At 35.9% G+C, this 22,412-nt stretch overlaps 1 protein-coding gene and 3 non-coding genes across 5 annotated transcripts; 1 reads left to right on the top strand and 3 right to left on the bottom strand.

The window, feature by feature from the left end:
• Positions 1–34: 34 nt before the first annotated feature.
• LOC129573341 (sodium-dependent nutrient amino acid transporter 1-like) lies at positions 35–22,349 on the bottom strand. 2 transcript variants are annotated; one of them, XM_055453742.1, is made up of 11 exons: positions 22,294–22,349; positions 8,498–8,660; positions 7,942–8,257; positions 7,215–7,446; positions 2,674–2,825; positions 2,468–2,586; positions 2,093–2,386; positions 1,610–1,786; positions 1,281–1,380; positions 704–880; positions 35–446 (listed from the first exon to the last, which is right to left on the bottom strand). In XM_055453742.1, the coding sequence occupies exons 2-11, from the start codon at positions 8,633–8,635 to the stop codon at positions 193–195; spliced, it is 1,959 nt and encodes a 652-aa protein (XP_055309717.1). In that variant the 5' UTR covers positions 8,636–8,660; positions 22,294–22,349; the 3' UTR covers positions 35–192. The 2 variants fall into 2 exon arrangements, with proteins under 2 accessions (XP_055309717.1, XP_055309718.1); XM_055453743.1 differs by lacking the exon at positions 22,294–22,349 and adding an exon at positions 20,363–20,833.
• On the bottom strand, positions 4,408–4,479 carry Trnaw-cca (transfer RNA tryptophan (anticodon CCA)). Its single transcript has one exon. It is a non-coding gene; the product is annotated as a tRNA-Trp (tRNA).
• On the top strand, positions 5,007–5,078 carry Trnaw-cca (transfer RNA tryptophan (anticodon CCA)). Its single transcript has one exon. It is a non-coding gene; the product is annotated as a tRNA-Trp (tRNA).
• On the bottom strand, positions 5,492–5,563 carry Trnaw-cca (transfer RNA tryptophan (anticodon CCA)). Its single transcript has one exon. It is a non-coding gene; the product is annotated as a tRNA-Trp (tRNA).
• Positions 22,350–22,412: the final 63 nt, after the last annotated feature.

Here is a 22,412-nt window from a genome sequence, read left to right as displayed (position 1 = left end):
CTTTTTTGTAGTCGAAAAAAAAAACGGTTGTCTGGTGCTTTTATACAGAAAAATGCGACGTTTTATTTATTTAAAAAAACAACAATCTTAACTTTACAAAAAAACTTACAAAAATTCTCACTACAACTAAAAATTTAACCCTAAATTCTTGGACGTAAACGTTACGTTGTTGAGCTGATTTTGGCATCATTTTCAGCCATAGATTTTTCGTATCACCTTTTGCCATAGGTTTCTCGGTGGATTTGCTGTGATTTCACTGTGCCAGTTGTCGATGTATTTTTGATATCGTTCCAGTGTGGCTGGATCTGCTGGGCCCCATTTTGCATTCGGACGAAATGAATTGCGAATTTTCTCGCCCCATGTGTCACCCTTTTGCTTTATCACAGCGTAAATTGCCCAGAACGGTAATTGCATCAATCCCACCGCGGATATTGTCCAACCGATTGCTGTTTGGCCAATTTCGAAAAGAAAACACATTGATTAAAAATTTATTAAGATATACGTTGCGTTTTCTTATTCTTTGGGATTTATTCCATCCCTTTCTCTTAGGAAGAGAGGAGAAATCGTGTGAACAAGAGCTACAGCATTTCTATGGAAAGTCTTCGGTTGAGCCGAAAATAAATGCAATTTGAAGAGATTTTGTTCACTCGATTTTTCTTTAAATTTTTTCACACGATTTCTCGCAAGAAAAACAACAATTTACCGTAAGCGGTTGGTGGATAAAATTGATTTTTGTACGTCAACGGCTTGAACGAAACAAGTGTGTACAGGAGAATGATGATCATAATAACAGGTGTTAGCACTCCCCAACAAGTTCTCCAATACTTGCCCGGATTTCGACCAATCATAAACTCGGCGTCACGGCAAAGACGATCAGTTCCTGCAAATTTCGAATGAAATTTGACATTAAATTTATCTAATTAGAAATGAGGATATTTGGTTCATTCTCGATTTTTTTTTTCTAAAATGAAGTTTTTTTCTCGAGTTGAGGTACATTAAGCTTTCAAAATGGTTGGAGGTATATCAAGTTCAAACGTTTAGTGCATATAACCGCCTTTAGACGGGCAACATTTGAACACATGTATAACGTAAACCGTTATAGGCCGTAAATCTACCAGACACCACTCAACAGAAAGGCGGAAATGAAACTGGTTTGCTTCACTTTCACTGCTTTAACTTAGAAAATGAATAAAATCGGCCCAGAAATGATTTAATAATCAAATTAAATGGCCTTTAATAATCGATCATGCCCTTTGCCATTACATTACACTAATGCTTACCATAAATCCAGCAAACGGCGACTATTTCTGCAATCGCCAATATGAACACAACGAATGAAGCACCAAAGAAGTCGACCAAGTTCAAAATGAATTGACCACCCTAGTAAACGGATAAAATGACACGGGAGTGAGTAAAAATTGCCATTGATGGTAAAAGCCATAGCACGATGAAAAAGTATTAAATGGGAGAACAAGTTAATAGGTCACAAAAAAGTAGAGAATCAATATAAAAAGCGAGAATGTCAACAAAGGGAGCGAAAAAGGGTACTTTTCCACTTCCGTTGCACAAACAGCAACAAACGCGATGAAATCGATATTCATTTACTCACCGGAGTAATATAGAAAAGTCCAATCAAAAAGCCGGTAGTCGCAACACCGATGCACACCAATGATGGTTTCCATTTGGGAAATTGATCGTGAATGGCAGTTATAATGCAGGAACACATCGCAATATTGCTACCGATACCCAGAACGAATAGCATAAAGAAGAACAGCACAGAAAAAACCTGAAAGTAAAAGCGAATTGAAAATGTTGTCGAGAACGAACAAAAAAAAATCGATGGAACAAAAAGAGACCTAATAAAAAGAATGAAAAATCGAAATTAAAATAAACAATGCGAATAAAAGTCAAGGGAATATGGAGAAAAACACGGGGAATTCAATAAGGGAATTAAATTTTAAAACATTCATCATCAAAACTAATTTGAAAAAATATCAAGCTGATGAATGAATGAAACCTATGTCAATTCACTAATGGTATAACTCATGTGAGCCTAGTGGTATAAATCAAAATCATTCGATGTTGAACATACTTGTGGCACAAATTGGAATCGTCCAATAGCATCTGGGTACGAGATAAAGGCCAATCCAGCACCGCCTTTAACCACTTGAGCGACATCGGTTGCACCGCTCTCATGGGCCAAGTGTCCAAGAATACCGAAAATCGTACATCCAGCAAGCATTGAGGTAAATGTATCCAACGTGGTAACAATTGTTGCATCACGATAGACATTGTGATCGAATCGATTGAACGATGCGTACATAATTAAATTACCAAAGCATACGGCCAATGAGAAAAAACACTGTGTAATTGCTGCAAACCAAACCTATTCAAAACATCGGAGGTTAGTTTAATCAAATTCAATTCAAATCAAATTAAATCAACTAATTTTTTCAACACAACTCACATTTGGATCAAGAAGCTTATCCCATTTGGGTCGAATGAAGAACATAATGCCATTGAATGCACCGGGCAATGTCACCGCACGAATCAACAGAATAACGAGGATGACATATGGGAACAATGCTGGAAGAATGAACGTAAAAATGACATGAAATTACTCAATTAATCGATTTTTGATTGAAACTAAATCGACGAATTTGATATACATACCCAAGAAATAAGAGGCCTTCCCTGAACTTTGCACTCCTTTGATCAGCACTGACCCAATGATTATCCAAGCCAATGCCAAGCACAGCGCCAAATAGAGGTCAGGCATGCCAATCCCATTTTCAATCGATGTATACTCTTTTAGTACCACTTTTCTGTAGGATTTTCAAACGCAATAGTTAGTATATTGTCTAAATTGCAAGTCATTGCTGAAGCGAAATATTTCGGAAATGGTTTTAAAATTAATGGATTCGATTTCAGCAACAACGCTCTAAACAATAACGGCGATGTGAAATCGTTGAAAATCCAATTTATTAGTTCAAACGCTTAGCTTCGACCGGAACTGGTAGTCATTTGTTTTATCAATTTTTTATGGTAAAAAAAAACACTTCGATTCGACAACATATTCAATACAAGAATGACAACAACGCAATGCTTTGCCCCTCACACGATTCCAACGTTCTTGAATCGTTGTCATTTGATGAGTGCAAGGTCAGCAAATAAATCTTCGTTCACCTTCTCACGACACATATCTTTTCCTGTTGTCCCACCATGATGTTTGTGCGAGCGTGTGTTTTTGTTGTTTTATGTTTTGATCCAAATAGTCACGGAAAAAAAAGCAGCAACACCCAGAACAAGAACGAAACAAGCTGTTTCATCGAACCAAACATCTGGTTACGATATTTGGTACGGTTGATCTTTTTTTCTCGTTTGTTTATTGCTGTGTTCAATGGCATTGTCAAAACTCAGACAATCAAATAATAAATGATGACGGTTGTGTATGTGTTTTTTTTCGGTCGCAGAATGCGTAAAAAAAGGGTGATGACCCCCCGACGTGCTTTGACACTCAACTGCTTTGGTTCTTATGTTTCAACAGCCAATTTTCGCTAGACGGATTATCCGTCTTTAAATATATTTAAAAACGAGAACGAGTATCCAATTTGTTTTCACACATTCTATTCTGACTATGGGTCTAATGTCTGTTTATTGTCTTGAAATCTCGTTTAAAATAAAATTGTAACTATTTTCAATTTGTAGTAAATCTTCGGGAGATTAGATCATTTGCCTATAAGATAATCCATGAAAGAAAGCGAACAAAAAATCGGTTGCGAAGTAAACTTGAAACGTTCTATATAATTTAAGACATTTTCAGACAAATTACGGAGTTGAAATACTGCTTTTCTACTTTGAATACGAACCAATTTTCATTTTGTTCAACAAAATGTCGAATGAAAAATTTATATATCTTATTGAGCAATTCTTGAACATTCAATTCGTTGGAAATTCTAAAATTGAATGGTTTTTTCTTATTTAACCCTTTATCACGTGCTGGTTCCATGGATGTTGAATGTCATGCAATGCCACTAAGCTGTAGACATCTCTCTCCGGCTATACGGCAAACAACAGAACCAACACTGAACATGAAAATGACATGTTCAATTGTGTTTGTTTCGTTAGTTTCAACTGTGCCGCTACGAGAGGTCACTTTTGTCGTTTTTTGTTGTTATTTTACATGTAAAATCAATGGTATTAGACGAGGGTGGCTGGTTCATGAAGAAAACAGATAGGGCAAATGTCAACCACTGAATATTTTAGATGCTTGTTTCGAAACAAATATAGGGAATTGAACCAGCTTTCATGTGATACCTTATTCGTTACAATTTGTCGGCTGTATCGAAAGTTTTTTGTGTGTCATTTTTGATTGGTTTCGCTTATTAAAAAAAGAAGAAGCAGAATTGACCCCCACGTGAATTGAACACGCAACCTTCTGATCTGGAGTCAGACGCGCTACCATTGCGCCACGGAGTCTTGTAAATTACCAAGCAAATGTGAATATTGAGCGATGTAAGCTGAACGTGTACGATGGTAGACAGTCTACCGTAGACTAGTAGTGCTGCTGCTACCAAAGTTTCCAAAGAGGAGTCACACGACACGCTCTATACTGACAAGCACTGTCAGGTTAAAAAAAAACCACGAGCATGTGGTGTGACTGCCAAAGAACAAAGATTTGCTCATAGTCCAAAACGACTGGTTTCTTCATCGATTCGAATGATAATTAGATTACAATACTCATTTTGCACCGCAAAGCCATCGAATGCATCATCGATTTTTATTTAAATTTTTCTTTTTCTTCGGTTAAGTACCAAAATTTAGACTAAAACGCATCATTCATCAACTCAATTCAATGAGGAATGAAAATATTGGAATTTTGACATAAAATTAACTGCAAAATGGTTAATGAATTCAAGTCGTACTTTTCATTTTAATCTAATCTAGTTGTTGGTTGGTAAAAACACACACACAATATGGGCAAATAACCTCATTTAAGTTTACAAGACTCCGTGGCGCAATGGTAGCGCGTCTGACTCCAGATCAGAAGGTTGCGTGTTCAATTCACGTCGGGGTCAATCCTATTTTTTTTACTAAGATAGACAATCAAAAATGACTTGTGGTGATTTTTTCAAATAAATACACTTCAATAATGATTAAAATAATTTTTTAGTTGATTTTACAGCCATTAACCGAAGAATAATTTGAATTTTAATATGAAACACACTAATCGTGCATTGAAGAGTGTGTTTCATATTGAATTTAAAATTATTCTTCGGTCAATTCTTTATTTACAAATAATGATCTATAAACATGATCAAATGAATGAATATAAATACGCTAATATCCAACTAAACAAAAAAAAATTAACACAAAAATAATGTTTTAATCAAGAGAAAAAATTTTTTTAATCATTTCTGAAGAATATTCGATTGAATAAATCACCCCAAGTCATTTTTGATTCAATATCTTTGTAATAAAAAACCAGGATTGACCCCGACGTGAATTGAACACGCAACCTTCTGATCTGGAGTCAGACGCGCTACCATTGCGCCACGGAGTCTTGTGAATTACCAATCAAATGTGAATATTGTGCGATGTAAGCTGAACGTGAACGAGTTGTACGAGTGCACATTTTGCATTGCACATACTTTCCATTCCGTCTAATTCAATTTGGATGCAGTCAAAATGACCGCAATGAAATGCGTTGACTGATTGAATTGAAATTATTGATAACGAAAAGAATTATTCCTGTGAATGAATAAATTTCAATAAAATTATTAATCTATTTGAAAAGTGGTCACATTTACTGAAACTTTGACACATATTCAGTGTGAGTTAGCTCGTGATAGCGTTTATCATCCACATACATGAGCCACATTTCCGATTCGACGGGAGAATATTTTTGTATCTACAATGCGATAAATGTTAATATTTTTGTATTTTCCCAGTAAATTGAACGTGTCATTTGCTCTTTTGAGTACAAAGATTCAAATAGAAAAAAAAATCCTTCAAAAACGGAAGCAAAACGGTTATGAAACAGGAAAAATGTGTTTAAATTGAAAAATATCACTTGAACGTAAGAAAATGAGATGTGACATTTAAGCGTGTGATAAAATTGAAAAAAAAATACAATCAAAGTGGCATAAAAAATGTATATGATTTCCTGGGATTCGAACATGCGTTCTTTGGAGCAAACGTACATTGCGCTGCTTTTCTAGCTGTAACGGCCTATCAAAGTACTGTGTGTGATTTGATACTCCGTGTATAAACGCAAAGCATTTTTTTAACGTGTCGTCACTCAGTCAGCGGCTGTCTTGTTTTTTTTTTATTTATAGGCTTCTCGGTTCGCTCGAGAGATGAATTCGTGCGATATCGACAACGACAGCAAAAACAAATTACGACAGCATGTCGATGTACAAACCGATGTATCGAACATAAAGTTGTAAGCAAAATCCTACAAAATACTCGGCTTATCTCAAACCGAACCAGAGAGAAAGAGAGAGAGAGAGAGAGAGAGAGAGAGAGAGAGAGAGAGAGAGAGAGAGAGAGAGAAAGAGAGAAACACACACACACACACATGTTGACACATCAATAAATTATGATTTATGACATTGTTCATTTTGATCGTGATTGCAAATAGGCACACACATTATAACGGTGTCAACGATGACGACATCGACTACCACCACATTTGACACGCTGCAACGCAACCGACTTGAAGCCACACAAATGTGGCCTCTTTGATGTGAAAATACATAAATTGATGGATATGTTGTTCATTAGACCGATGTATTTAGCTGGAAGTTGAATTCAATTCATTTTTTTGAGTTTAAATCGATTTTTTTTCGTTTGAAATTACATTTTTGCGACAAAATTGATCGATTCAATTCGGAATTGTTTATTTTCTTTATTAAATCAATTTAAATTATGCTATTTTTAAGTTATATGCACATTTTTTTCATTCAAGTTCCAATTGTTTATAAAAACTGTTTGTTCTGTGTCAACCAACAAGCCCACTACAGTACAAAATTGTCATTTTGATTCGAAGAAATAATATCATCGAAAAAAGTGTTTTCTTCCCCCATCACTTGAACAATTTTGTTCAAAACTTTTTCTTGAGCAACCATATTCCGGTCTTACTTCTTTTCCCTGGGTAGCCATTTGATGTCGACCAGGACCATAAATAGCAAAATCCACCACAAAAAACTTACTCATAGTACAATTCAGCTGAGGAGCTGCGATCGGCCAGCGATTGATTGATGTATTTAAAGATGTTTGTGTCACGTGATGACGGTGTACAACTGTCGCCCCATTCATTGGAGCATTCGGTCCATGGTAAAATTGCTTTGAATGAGTTGAAGAAATAGTGTAAAGTAATAGCCATGATGGTGACATAATACGTGGCCACTATACTTGTTGAAATGACTTGAGCATAACCAACGCCTATAAGAGGATGAAAAGAAACGGTTAACAAAGCCTATTCTAAAGAAAAAGGTTCGCTGTCAAAAGTTCTCCGCTGTTGCTTCAAGATTCGGTAATGAGATATGACAAAATCAAACGAGTGAGTATGAGTGAGTCGCGTTATTTGATTTGTGTTCATGATACCAAACGAAATGGACCCCGAGGAAACACGGGTGGTCGGCACATGCAGAGAGTGAGCGAGAGAAAGAAAAAGGGAGAGAAAAAGAGAAAAAGAGAGAAATAGCAGCAGAAAAAAAAATGTAATTTGCTACTTCTTCTATTTGTTCAAGTGTATCATGGTCCCACTTTCCCATTCTCAGAGAATGATTCTCCCACTCTCTCTCTCACGCCGCAAAATATGCAACTCTGCCAGAAAAAAAAATTATCCTGCATGTAAATTATGAATGTGAAAAGATGAATTTGTTAGTGCTTTTAATTAATTTTTCGGATAATGACGAAAAAAAAGCACACACAAACCTCTGAGCGCTGGGGCCAAATCAAAAACTTTGATGCTGCTTCGGCTGGAAAATTGTCCAAGTAACATTTCCATGTAATACAATGGTCGTCCGATGATAAGCAGTACAATTAAATATGGTATTAGAAATGCACCGCCACCGTTCTCCAGTGCTGTGAATGGGAATCTCCAAATGTTGCCCAAGCCAACGGACATCGCTATGCAACTCATCAAAAATTCAACGTCATTGCCCCAGTTGGCTCGTTCTTTGGGCGCCGACGTTGCTGGTTTGTTTGATGCGACTGGACTGCTACCTGTACCTGTTGTTGACACACCATTCTGTCGGCATATTTCGTCAACGAAAATTCAAATTGAAACAACAAACACACCAAATAATTGAATAAATTATTCCCGATGAGAGACGATGCGCATCGCCCGCCGAAAAGACCAAAAAAAGACGGAAAATTTAAATTGAAACATTAACAAAGCGACAAACTACTAAACGCTTCGTCTTTGATCGGCCAAACATGGAGAGCGAGGGTGCGCATTTAAAAGAGCGCAATTTTCGGAATTATTTACCGTTGTTTCGTGCACGACATCATTTGTTTGCTGCTGCTGCTGCTGCTGTTGATGTTGCTTATCGTCATGCCGAATGGTTGTCCTTGTGTTTGATGATTTGTTGTCATCGTCTACAAACGCTGGATTATTATAACCCATTCTGTGAGCGTCACTATTTCACTGTCTAGAAGTAGTTAAAACAAGGAGAGCAATAAGAGAATTTATTCATTTGCACATTTTCAACCGTGGCTATAAACATTCCAACACCAGAAAAACAAAACACAAAACATTAGTCAATTGAATGAACGAAATAGCGAGCGTGTGCTAAATCTAAGCCCCGGCATTGTGTGATGTTTACTCTGTGGATTTTTTTTTCGTTCGTTCGTTCGTAGGCTTTTTTTTCTCTCGCATACTGCATTTTATTAAAAGACGCCGCTGGCAATAAATTTCTTATCTGTTGTTTTCATAGTATTTACTGGTGCGCGCAACCGCGCAACCGCGCAAGCTTACTCCGTACTCATTTTCGCACGGTGTCAAGTTTGTTTCACCATTTTGCATTGAACTCGGCCATTGTTTCTGGCTCAAATTGAGAGATTGAGACACTCCATCGTAGTATAAAAAGTCAATCAAGTGGCTGTTTCGCTATGGAAATCGATCAGGTGGCAATGTTACCGATTGCAGCGAAAAAAAATCAATTTATGACACACAGAAGCATTCGATTTAATGAATGAACAAACAAATAAGCACGAATAAACGACCAAAGCAATCAATCTGTAGCCAATCATTACATTTTACTGCAATTTTTCTCTCTCGGCCATATGAAAATAATAAAATCTAATTGAATGAGCACTTGAGTCAAGTGTTTCATTTTTGCAGCGCCATCAAATCAATTCAATCGATCTCCGTTCTCTTTCGCATTCCATTTCCCTTTCTCAACTCCATTCTCTATGAACTGTACACTGATATTGAATTTGGTCAAATCAACTGATATGACGCATAAAATGCTTCTATTTACAGTTTGATTCGCTTGTTTCACTCGAAATGACACTTAAAACAAACAAAAAAAATTCCTGAAAATCAATCGCAATCGTTTTATGATCAACACATTTGATCGGCCACTCTATGTCAATGATAACATTTAAATTGACGGCGATCGCTTCCGTTATGGGCTATTTATAAAAATAGAACACAATATGCGTACTCTACATCAATTTGGTTTCGATTTTCGTTCTTTCAACGAAATGAATGGAATATTTTTTGAACGTTTTTTTTTTCTTCCTGGTTCAAGTTTTCTCGACATGCTTAAATCTTATGTCTAGAAAACGTGTTTAATCACAAAATCCGAACGAGTGTGTATGTGATGTGTCAATCATCGGTCTGCCAACGTAACCAATGAATTACGTGTGGCTCGTTTGATCTTGTTGAGAACAAAGAACCAGGAACCGAATGAGAGAGAGAGGGAGAGAGATAAGAAAATCAACACCCAGATGTGTAAACACACATTGTATTAAACAAGCGCATTTTTATTGGTGTAGATTTCTCATAAATGCGCGAAATAAGCCACAAATCGCAACGATTATTATTTTACGTTCATTTCACAATGACATTGAAAGCCATCGGTACGAGTTATGTGTTCTCTTTTTTGCTTCATATTTGATCGTTAAATTGGAATTGGGATTTATGACCGACTTCAGTTCTGGGCAAGAATGGTTGTATGGTATTGGTTTTTGGTGTATTGCATACCGTTCGCTATTGTCCAATAATCCTATATTCGAACTGCGGTGGCGTCACTTCTAGCCGAGCATCACACAAACAACAACAACAATTACACAAGTTGCACTCAAATCGAGACGTTTTTTCTTTTGTACTTTTGCTTTTCAACATTCTTCACACAACTTGGCAGAACCGAAACTTATTATGACCGAAAGTCTCGATTTGAAACGCAAAAGCCATTGAACGAGACAGTAAGATGCAGTTTGGTTTCGTTTTTTTTTTATCGGTGCTTTAAAAAAACAGACACTGGTGGCAGACACTGAAAAACAACGAAGAATTACAACGAAAAACAAACATTATTTCTCTCATGAAATCAAAAGGTTGCATTTGAAATGCTGATTTTATTGCAAAGATTAGGGGATAAACAGTCTTCGGCGAAGACTCTTCGCTTCAAGAATGAAGAAATTCGATAAAATGAACGAGCCAGAGAGAAAAATATAGTCATCTATCAAAGAAAGTGCAGGAGAAAACATTTTTTGTGCGTGGCGCGAGTGAGAAATGACCAAAGGATTACATAGACATCATCCAATTCATCCATGCTCTCACCACTTAAAGCTCCATATTCTCAAACGATGAACGATACGAATAAATATGAATTGAAAAGAAAACACATTTATGTGTCTCTTCTTACAGCAGAGCGCACTCTCCTCGATTAGAGTTTGAATATTCCGATAGTCGACTACATCGATAAACTATTCATAGTTTTCGTAGCACACAACTCATGAACTTAACTCAGTCTATGATGGTCTATGATTTCAGAATTATCAGCAACACACACAGTGCTATTAGTTAGCCTTAGAATTTATTTGAACATGGTAACCAGCAGCATGGGAACGGATAAGATCAAATACTTTTTTGCTTGAAAAAATTGCAAATAGTATCTCTTATCACTCACATCTTTAAAATGCATTTTAATGCATGGTGTTTCATTTGCAGTGGCAATTTTGGAAATAATACCGATTTGTGCATATGAATAAACGCTATGATTAGACATTGTACCAAATGGAAACGGCGCAATTTTAATTTTTTTCCATGAAATTCCCTTATTCTTTTCTTCTTGTCAATTCATCAAAAATTAAAATTCAAACATTTCGAATCATACATGAAAAAAGAATCACTTCAAAAGATAAAAATAAGACAGTTTTGGTTTGCCCATTCAAAAATTAGAGCAAAACATAAGTGAAAGGTTGATTCATGCGAAGCCACGTCAAGTGAGTATGAACGTTCGAAAATCAGCATCACCGTCCCAAGATGCAGATAACTGATGTAATTTCATACAAGTCTCGTTGTAGCCGTGATCGTCTAGTGGTTAGGACCCTACGTTGTGGCCGTAGTAACCGGAGTTCGAATCTTCGTCACGGCAACGTTACCTGAAACATGGTAACGGATGAGACCACCAATTTTTTTCTCAACAGATCACATAAAAGTCATCAATTGTAACTATTTTTCATGTCAATGCGACTCGAATTTACGTGGATTCTATTTTTTATAAAAAAAACAATATCAGCAAAATTATGGTGTGTTTCAAATGTATGAGACTCAATGTTTGAGTTCACAAAATCAAAAGAGCATTAAGTGAATGGTTTCGTTTCGGCCACGCGTTCGAAAAAGTAACAATAAAAAATTCAGCATCACAGTGAAATCGGTGCGTGCGTGTGCGTGTGAGTTTAAGAAACAGTTTGCGAATATCACAGACACCGGTCTCTGGTAGCCGTGATCGTCTAGTGGTTAGGACCCTACGTTGTGGCCGTAGTAACCGGAGTTCGAATCTTCGTCACGGCAACGTTACCCAAAATATGGTAACGGATGAGGCTGAATATTTTTTTTCAACATCGTTTATGCATTCGAAACACCATCGCACAACGAAAAATGAGAAAAAAATGCACTTTGGAAACATTGGTAAAATAATTTGAAGCAATTTTATAGGGAACTTCACAGATTGAATCCGTAATTTATAAGTCTGTTTTTTTTTCTTTCCTTTGACTTATTCACATTTTACTTTTATTTTTGTGAACTCAAACATTGAGTCGCATACATTTGTAACACACCATGTTTTCGCTGATATTGTTTTTTGTAAAAAAAAATAATATCCACGTAAATATGAGTGGCATAGACATGAAAAATAGTTACAATTGATGACTTTTATGTGATCTGTTGGGAAAAAAATTAGTGGTCTCATCCGTTACCATGTTGCCGGTAACGTTGCCGTGACGAAGATTCGAACTCCGGTTACTACGGCCACAACGTAGGGTCCTAACCACTAGACGATCACGGCTACAACGAGACTTGTATGAAATCGCATCTTGTGACGATGATGCTGATTTTTGAACGTTCACACTGATTCGACGTGGCTTTGCAAAAAAAAAAATGCGAACAAATTGGGAACAGATTGAGCTTAGACCAGGTCTGAAATGTCAAAGGAACATTTTGTCTAACACATTTTTGCTTATGGTTCGTACACATACAGATGAAGATGCAATCCATGGAAATAATGGTGACAGTGAGTGTCATTTTTTGTATGCAGATTTGTATACAAGTTCTCGACAAAAATGAGCAATTCATAAACGACCGATTGATACGTGATATTTAATCAATGCATAGCTATCATTGAAGAATCTTTTCAAGCATTGAATTGCAATCTATGACTATTTTCAAGAAAAATTCGCTAAAAAATCGACGCATAAAGGGAAAATTGTTCGAAATCAGCGCTGAATAAAACACAAACGGCACCAAACAGGAAAAAACCGAGAGTAAACTGAAACTGAACCGTCGATGAGAAATAAAATTAAAGATCTGTCCAGAGCTGGTCGATTGAACTCATTTATTTGTGTGGAAAATGCAATGTTCGGTCATTGAAACTCAGTGAATTATAAAATGTTTGTGTGTGTGCATGTTGGATGGTTAAAATACGGATTGTCAGACATGGATTTCCCCCAAGCATCGAACTGAGCACGGGTTCAAAGGTAATTTAATTGAATTCGTTGAAGCAGCAACAGTAGCGGCAGTAGCAGTGGTAGTGGTAACGCCAACAGCAGCCGTACTGAGACGATACATGTTGATATTAATACAGTTGTACGCGCGCTTATTTAACTGTGCTGTTTCGGTTTCGGTTTTGTTTTTGTTTTTGTTTTTCGTACATTATTATTATTGGTTATGTGAAGGTCATTTGAGGTAAAACAGTTATGTTCATTCACTTTGTATAGCGAAGCAATGTGCGCTCGGTGAGCGCCGTTCGAAATAAGCTTGCATAATTATCGCCGCAGCATAGATGCAATGAAACGGCATTTGCAAGCGAAATACGAACAAAGAATAAATGTATTTGCGCATTTCGTGTGTTCAGTGATTTTAATCAATTTTTCGCTGCAAATTTAATCAACGGGGATTAAAACATTCTCGAGAAGTTGATGAGTCAAGAAACTAGGTTCATTGTTCTACGGGTAAGAGAAAAATCAGCTTTGTAACAAAAAACGATTTCACGAACGAAAGAAAAAAACGCGGTTATGAAATGCAATTTTGTCGGTTAAGTTGTTTGATTCTAATGAAATTAAAAAAAAATTGCATTTTATTCTATCATTTAACGTCAAAATGTCATCGTGTTGAACACAGATGTTATCGCTTATTTTTGCTTCTATTGTTCTGCATTTGATCCACTTACATTTATGTAAGCTGATTTTAAATCACTCCGAATAATTCCACTTTTTTCTATGAAAAAAAAAAAATTGCCAATTCATTTTTCATTTTCTACGTTTCAGCTATGTAATTATTGTTGTCAACCTTGAACCTGTTGTGCATTGGTTTCATATATATTATTATCGAGTGTACGAATCATCTGTAACATGCATTTAATACGAATAATTGCCTGCCATAAAATAGACAACGAGTCGTCAGTTTATTGAATCATGGCATTTAAAATCGACAACCGTGTGGTTTGTCTTTTCATTTTAGATGTAATTATTAGTGCAGCCACCGAATTTTAGTCAAAATTTACATCGAATGCCTATTTAGAGCTCATTCGGTGGCGATGCGCTAAGCGCTGAGTGAGTGAAAAGTTATGTCGGTTTGATGGTGTAAAAAGAAGCAAAGAGACAAAGAGGAGCCATAATAGCGACGAAGAGTGGCTCAAAAAAGAACCGGTGCAAGAAAAGAGAGACAGTGAGTGAGTAAGTGACAGAGGAAGAGAATGAGAAAGAGAGTGAGTGCGGGTGATAAAGATAGAGATAGAGTTAGAGATAGAATGAAAGAGAGGCAAAAAGATACAGAGAGAAAGGTACAGAGACAGAGATAGAGGCAAAGAGAGCATCAGAGAGCAACAGAGAAAAACAAAAAGCAACAGAGGCAGAGGATGAAAGATCAACATAGACAAAAAAAACGCTATCAAACAAGAGCCGCAGTCACTGAAAAACGATACAGACTTCATATCTTTGATAATGGCCAAACAACTGGTTTAGCATGGATCGAGCGCAAAAACCTTCGGACTTTGCTTCATCATTTTCTGCTGTCAAACTCTTTTGTTTTCAATTCAATGTTCAGCATCCCAAAAAAACCTGTAGCATGACGCGCATAATTGCTATGCGCAGATTTTTGTTGTTGTTCAATCTAACGAAAAAAAAAACAAATTGATGCTTCTTCATTTGCATACGATGATCTCGTGCACGTTTTTTTGTGTCAACATAAATTTCTATAATTAGGACAGAAAATCAACAGCATGCAACATTTCCATAAAACGTGTGATTTCAATCTAATACAAAAACACACATAACGCGTACGTATGTGTTGACCTTGATGCGCAATAAATATGTAATAGGATAAAAGCCCATCAAAAAGCAAATAAATACCTTTCGCATGTGGAATATATGCTACAGAACTATCGACATTCACTCATTGTTTTATGATCATAATTTTTTCGATTGTGTTACGCGAGCGCGATCACAGTGACTCTAAACAGCTAAAGCTCAGGGAAATTACTCAATCAACCACTTAAGTTGAAGAGATCTTGATGCTTGGCTTTGGTGAAGAGACAACACACTTTATACTTCGTTGGTGTGAAATAATTGCAAAGTTTGCGGTGTCGGTTTAAATCATTGTCTTCGTTTCGTAGCCGTCATTTGCTTATTTTTATATTTTATTGATTTATTAATAAATAGCTGAAAACTGAGATAACTACACTGAGGTACTTTTATGGAATTTCATTGGAAATTGACTACTTTGGTTTGGCTCTCGAGAAAGTTTCAACTCATTTTTATTCAAAACTTTTAATATTTTAGCACCAAGCAACCAGCAATTAAGAACAACAAAGGTTCGATCATGTTCCTAAGGTTGCTGCCATATCATTGTGAAGCAGAGACAGCATACGGGCAAATCGGGCGACTGCACGGTGCGAATTTTTTTTTTCCACTAGAATGGCAAATTTTTGAACATCTCTATGGGTGAGATTGAGAGTGGTGTATGTTTCATTGACTTTGTTACGAAAGAGAAGAGCAAGTTTCTGTCGACTTAAAAATGGTTAAAAGCGAGTATGTTCGTTTTTAGCGGGTCCTCGCGGTTTTTCACGGTTTCCGCGAACTGATAAGAGATAACAACTTGGTGTCTTCGGCAAAGTTGTAGCACTCGAGGTCTTCTATAACATTGCTGAAGTCAGTTATCTCTTATCTCTTATCAGTTCCGCGAAAAGCGCAAAAAATGATAAGAAAAAAAAAGTTCTATATAAAATTTGCTTTTTTATGTGCGCGATTTGCGCGCAACTGATAAGAGATAAGAGATAACTGTCTTCAACTTAGTTATAGAAGACCTCGAGTACTACAACTTTGCCTAAGACACCATGTTGTTATCTTTTATCAGTTGCGCGAAAACCATGAAGACCGCGGAGGCTAGACGGTACTACAACATACTCTACTTTAACGCCAACAGAATCATCAGAAAACATACTCGCCTTTTCAAAAATATAAACCGAAGAAAAAACATACTCCACTCTCAATCTCACCCATAGATCTGATTCCCTTTGCTTAAATAAAAGCCACCTAACGCGTCTTTGTCAAGTTAAGATCCTGTAAAAAAATTGAGAATTTTAGCGTAAATATAAAAATAATTTAGAATGTGATCGGTACGTCACGCCTCCATGTCAAAAATGTCGAAGTTTCATCATGAAGATGTCAAATATCTTGGAAAATTTCAATAAAAATTGTTCTTTATGGGAAAAAGGGAAAATACACTCGACGATTTGTTGATGAAAGTGAAGAAATGCACAGAAAAAGGTGAAAAATTTGAATCAAAGTGAAAATTGGGATCAAAGTCGAAAGCATTTGTTTGTTAGGTGCTGCTCACTGAAGTGTTCTGTGGTAAACAAAATCAAAGCATGAATGTTCAATGCGCAGTGAGCCAACAGCAATGCGCATTACTCCGCCATATCTTCGTTCTACCGTTTTGCCACAAACCGCCAAATATTGCTGAAGAAAAAGAGATGAAGATGACACATTCAGTAGAAATTACCGTTGGTTTTATAATATCCAACAATTCAAAAGAAATTCACACTTTTTATCCAGCAGAAATTTGCGAAATGGTTTTATTCAACCCAAAATTTGGATATTAAAAAGTGGGTTTTGCCTCAGAAATTATTATTCTGGCTTAAAAGATGGTTTTTGGTTACAAAAAATGCTGTATGCTTAATAAAATACTTTTTGCGGAACAAAAACTCATTTGACTTTCTGCAAAAGATCAATTTTTGCCATAAAAAGCGGATTTTGACACCGAGATTAAGTTTGATGAATGGAAAATCGTGAATAAATGAACATTTGCCACAAAATGAAACCAAATGAATCGGTTCAACATTTGTTGTTGGAATAAATGATCTTCAAGCTGAACCATAGCATAGTTACACGATCGTTCGTCTGTTTGCAGACACATTAGTGCAGAAAAATATGGTAAATTGTTTGCTGTGCCATTAGATTCGCCGTGTACGTGTTATAATGTGTGGCTTTCTCTTTCTATCGATCGGTCGGTCGTTGTTTTTCGTCTCTCTTTCTGTCTGCGGTACCGCAAATTCATTCATAGACGAATGAACAAAACAAAACGTACACGTCTGCTTTGAAAATGAGACGGCGGTGGCGTCGCATTTGCTGCTACATAACCATCATTGATTCGTCAAAACAACAACAGCAGAAGAAGAAGAAGAAGAAGAAGGGAACACAATTTGGCCGCATAAATAGTTTATACAAATGAGCAAGGTAAGCAACACCTTCAGAAGCGTCACATAGCGCACTGTCGAAAATGTCAAATGACACGATTTGCTCGTTTGTCGTCATTAAATCGAAAGTAGTAATTTCAATAAAGCATAACAATTTTTTTTTTCGTTTCCTCCATTTGCTTCTTCTTTTTCTGCCTTCGGTCTCGCACTTTTTATCACCAAATGATGTCGGGGCTATTGTTTGAATTTCCCACACGTCGCCCATCAGGCAAATCATTTGCTGCAAATCATTACGATGGCCCATTCTTAAGCTAAACCAACACATTTCGGTCAATTATTTTACTACGAATGTGCGCGTTTGCGTGTGTCACTTTTAATTTGCAAAACAATTGAACAACCATAACATCCGTTGTCATTTGACGTAATTTTTTTTTGCGTTTGTTTGTTGCCTTGCGCTTTCATTTGAAATAAAAATGATAAATGTAAAAAAAGCCAACTTCTCTGTGCAACAATCATTACAATAAAATACTTAACATTTTTACATAACTGTGTTTTTCTGCGTTTTCAATTGATTTAGCACTAATGATGCTGCTGCGGTGAACACATCAACAGAAAAATACGCAAATTACCGTTGTTGTTTTTTACTGTTCCAGCGCCCAAGAGTTCAATTCAATAGAAATCACAGAGTTATTATTTTGGAGTTAGACGGGAAAAAAGTTTCATTATAATTTAAATCCAAGTCAATCGTCTTTACATTTCGGAGTCGAAAAAAAACCTTTGATTCACTCGAAATTGTTCCATTCATTTTCTTTTCGAAAAAAAAAAACAACAACAGTGAAGTCTTCAATGAATGAGTGAAAAACGAAACATTTACTTTCCAGCTGTAAGTTTCAACGTAAAACCTTCACTTTTGAACAGAATTCTCATTAATGTTCTCTTTAATTTCGTCCATTTTCATCACTTATCCATGCGAATTCGAAGAATTCTTGGATAAATCAATCATATGTTCATTAGTCAATATATTTTACGCAAAAACGCATTCCAATTGTGAGTCCATGGTGAACAGAATGTTTTTTGTTTACATTGTTTTACTCATAAACTTTTTTGACTTTTTGTAGCGCTTGATAATGGAACACAAAGTGTGTCCGAAATATCGCAACCGCAAATTAAGAAAATTATCGATTAACCCTTTGATGCACAATTTTTTGTTTTTGAATCATTTTGATATATGTTTTGTGCCACGATAAATAGAGAAAAACCTCATACTTAGATTTTTGAAAAATTGTCGAGAAAATCGGAAAAGAGTCAAAAGTGTCAAATCACTATAAAAGCTTGAAATAATTTATTTGTATAAAACTAATGATGCAGAAAGTTAAATTGATGTATTTTGGTCCTACGAGTCCTAATTTGACAATTGAAAAGAATGAACAAATCCACAAGATAAGAGGAGGAAAAATGTGGAATTCTGCTATAATTTCGCATTTTTTTTACAGCAGTACATGAACAGAAAAAACTTTCCATTCAGCCAGCCGATTGTAGCCTGTAAAGTATCAAATGAAAGCTAGTTCATTTCCCTACATTTGTTTCCAAACAAGAATGTAAAAATATTCAGTGGTTTCATAGCTATAGCGTCTGGCGTATCTGGTTACTTTAGGAACCGAAATGTGATAAAGGGTTAAAATTAGCAGTGCCATTGTTTCAATTAAATTTAACAATAGTCGACAGAAGCATTGGTCCATCAATCAATAATTAATACATTTCAAGTTGAAACATTCGACAAAACTACTAGATTCAGCCAGTACTTGGCGGTGTTAAATTAAAAAAAAATGCGTGTGAGTCGATAGAATTTGCTTAGTACTGTTTCTAATCAGTTGAAGATTTCAACTGGAAACATACCAGATTCTTGATAAAATTGTTTTATAACCGAACTACCTTAACGCATCAATGCTTGAGCAGAAAACTAATTTAGCATTCATTCTTCAGCACCGTGCGAATACACGTTCCATCCCGGACTATCTATGACGGAACAGAACGAAATCTAGGATTTTTTTTCCCATCTATTCATCCACCTGAAAAATGCAAAGTTTGTCAACCAACCAAACCGCAGACGAGTTTCTTTGAATAATAAATAATTTAATGTTAATCGATCAAGAAAGACGTCACATCGATAGAACCGAATTTGCAATTTTGTTAACGTTCTTGTTTTTTTCGTGTTTTTTTCTGATTTATTTTATGTTTTGTTCATTTTGGGTTAGTTTTGATTTAGAATTGACTATTTTTTTTTTCTAAATTCTGTGTGTTTTTTTCTAATACTTCAGGTTTTTTTTTATTCTATTCTTGGGTTTTTCCATTGATTTACAAAAAACCAAAGTCTTCTTTCATTGAATTTGCTGTGTTTTTTCTTCTTCTTTTAAAATTTAAACGCGCTGACTTTCTATTATTCGTTTTTCGTGATTCTTTGTACAATCGCCAGATGAAGCACCCTTGTGAAAAGATATTGACTATAAATTAGTCTAGTTTATTTTAAGACATATCGACTGATTGTTTGTACATACTGTACAATCACAGTATTCCAACCGATTGCAACTGTGCAATTCCAATCGATTTCAATCAACTTTAAACAAATTCAATCGAATGGATCGGTTTAGTCAAATGAATTACCTAGGACTTTCTAGTGATTGTATTATTGTCTTTTGATTGTAGTTGATGTATAAAACATGATCAAAATGTCTAAAAACAGTTGACTGTTGCAACCACCCGGTCACTGAGAGTCTCAGTCTGAGACCAGTCTATAAATTGTATGAAGAAAAATGATCAAGTGACTCAAAAATCAAGTCAAAATACATTTTAAAAAATTGCACAGGGCTATTCTTTATCTGTTGATTGTACATTTCTTAGAAAAAAACTTCTTATTCCTTCCCAAATCAACTCACCTTTCCAGGAGATATGTATAAATGCTCCAAATTGTGTTATCTCAACAAAAAAAAACGAAAAAATTGCTTTGTTTTCTGCACAATGTCCACAAATTGTTGAAAACGAACTGTTATGAACTTGATCAAGCTCAGTTGGCGCCACAAAATCACAAAATGAATCACTTGTTTAATATTTGAAAATCGTTTGTATCACACAAATTGTATCGTTTAGCATTTCACTCCATGAATTTTAGGTTAAATTTTTTTCAATCGAGTCATTTCGAAGAATTCAATCGAACTAGAAGCCCCGGCACTTGTAGCTATTTTCACGGTCAACAGGAAACTTTCGAAAGGTTTTCCAGACTAAAAACAAAGGGCGCTAATTTCCAGTTATTGTTGTAAATATTCCGCTGGGTGAACGTAAGAATGATCCAAAATCGAGACGATAAAACATAAAGTAACAGTTAACGCGACGGTGATCAACAGTCAACTGAGGTGTTTTAAATCAAACAATGTTGGTTAAACCACCTGTGTGTTGCAAACGTCAACAAGCGACCCAACGACGCGAGCGCATTTCAATACAACCGATCGCACTGCTTGTGATCGGCAACAACAGCAACAGCACGGTACTCAGGTATGAATGAAATGTGCGTGAACACTGTAAACGATCATCGATCACTCTCCATCCGTCCGTATGCGATTCGATCTATTAAATATGTGTGACATTGAATTGCGTTTGCGCAGCGTCACAATGACACAATGGCAACGATGATTGCTTTGTTATACAAATGGTAATTCAAGAGATTTTAGAACCAATAAGATTAGCGAAAGATTTTTCAAGAAATCGTTGAATCGCTATTGTATTCACATTCTTATGAGTGATATTTTAAAAGACAGGGGGTTCTTTGTTGAGATTCCAACCGATTTTGAGATGTCGGCGCTTGATTTTATACTTCGCGTTGTAGTTCAATTGAAAATGTCCACGCATTCACCATGATAGCAGTTTCGATCTAGAATTATTCCTATCCATATTCAACGAGTGACGCGATAGCAGAGTCAAAATATAGATACATTATGGTATACAAAGTCGTTAACCGTCATCCATAATTTCCAGCGCACTTACTTAATTCGAACTAATTGCGGTGGTTCACTGGTATTTTATCATGGAATATAGATACTTGTGTGCAAGTTGATGGGATTCATTGCATTTAATGTAGATTTAATTGTGTGTTTCTGCTGATATGAGAATTTATCATCGTGTCGTAGATAACATTTTATATTCAGAAATACATCAAATCTTGCCGACACAGTCCATTCATTCGCTATATTACTCGTGCAATGATCTATTTGATTAACAATCAGGGAACCATTCGTTCGATATGCCGTTGCCTTCCACAAGTTATTCGTTTGATTTTTTATGCACATATTATGTGATACATACACGAAGATTTTGGATTATTTCAACTGTGTTTCATCTGTTTATCCATAAAATCACTATGCAATCATTATTTGGTGAGGTGAAGGTATGAGTCAATAATTGTGTGTCATAATTAAATTCTCACATCTCTTCGAAACTACAAAGACTCATAGAACCATTTTTGACTCGGTTTACTTCAAATTTGTTTGATTTTTGGACTTTCTTGTTCTCGACTAATAGAAACAAGTCTAAAAATCAAGTAAGGAAGTTCAACCGGAGATCACTTCAGAGATATAAAACACAATCTAATTTCCGTTTATTAGGCCCTGGTTAGATGCACTCAATATTCGTTCTAAATTTGCGCGTACGTTTTACGAATATGAGCCTTGAACGACATTGATAAGCGATATGTGTGTACGATAATCTGACAATGTGATTTCCATTGAAAATGTAGTCTAATTTATGACTCTATCAAAGACTATAGTTTCGATCGATGCATGCTCGAATACTCGATTATTCAGTAAGTTATACTTACCATTCGTTTCAATATGACCTTCTAGTTTTGTTTCCTCTCATTCTGTCCATTTTTAGTTGATGCCAAATTTCCTATCTTTCATTACCTGTTTCGATTCCGAAAAATCGTCTCTTACAAAC

Source organism: Sitodiplosis mosellana, unplaced genomic scaffold (assembly GCF_009176505.1).
Source record: "Sitodiplosis mosellana isolate CC-2019 unplaced genomic scaffold, AAFC_SMos_1.0 Smas_scaffold_6062, whole genome shotgun sequence".
Classification (NCBI taxonomy): domain Eukaryota; kingdom Metazoa; phylum Arthropoda; class Insecta; order Diptera; family Cecidomyiidae; genus Sitodiplosis; species Sitodiplosis mosellana.
This window is presented reverse-complemented; position numbering and strand designations above follow the sequence as displayed.

What these genes read in the sequence shown, in the direction of transcription:
- LOC129573341 (XM_055453742.1), bottom strand. Translation starts at nt 8,635, where the DNA reads ATGGGTTATAATAATCCAGCGTTTGTAGACGATGACAACAAATCATCA. An exon ending in TCAGCTGAATTGTACTATGA is followed by an intron (nt 2,826 to 7,214) that starts GTAAGTTTTTTG and finishes AAAATCCTACAG; the next exon opens with AAAAGTGGTACTAAAAGAGT. An exon ending in CGCCGTTTGCTGGATTTATG is followed by an intron (nt 881 to 1,280) that starts GTAAGCATTAGT and finishes CGAAATTTGCAG; the next exon opens with GAACTGATCGTCTTTGCCGT.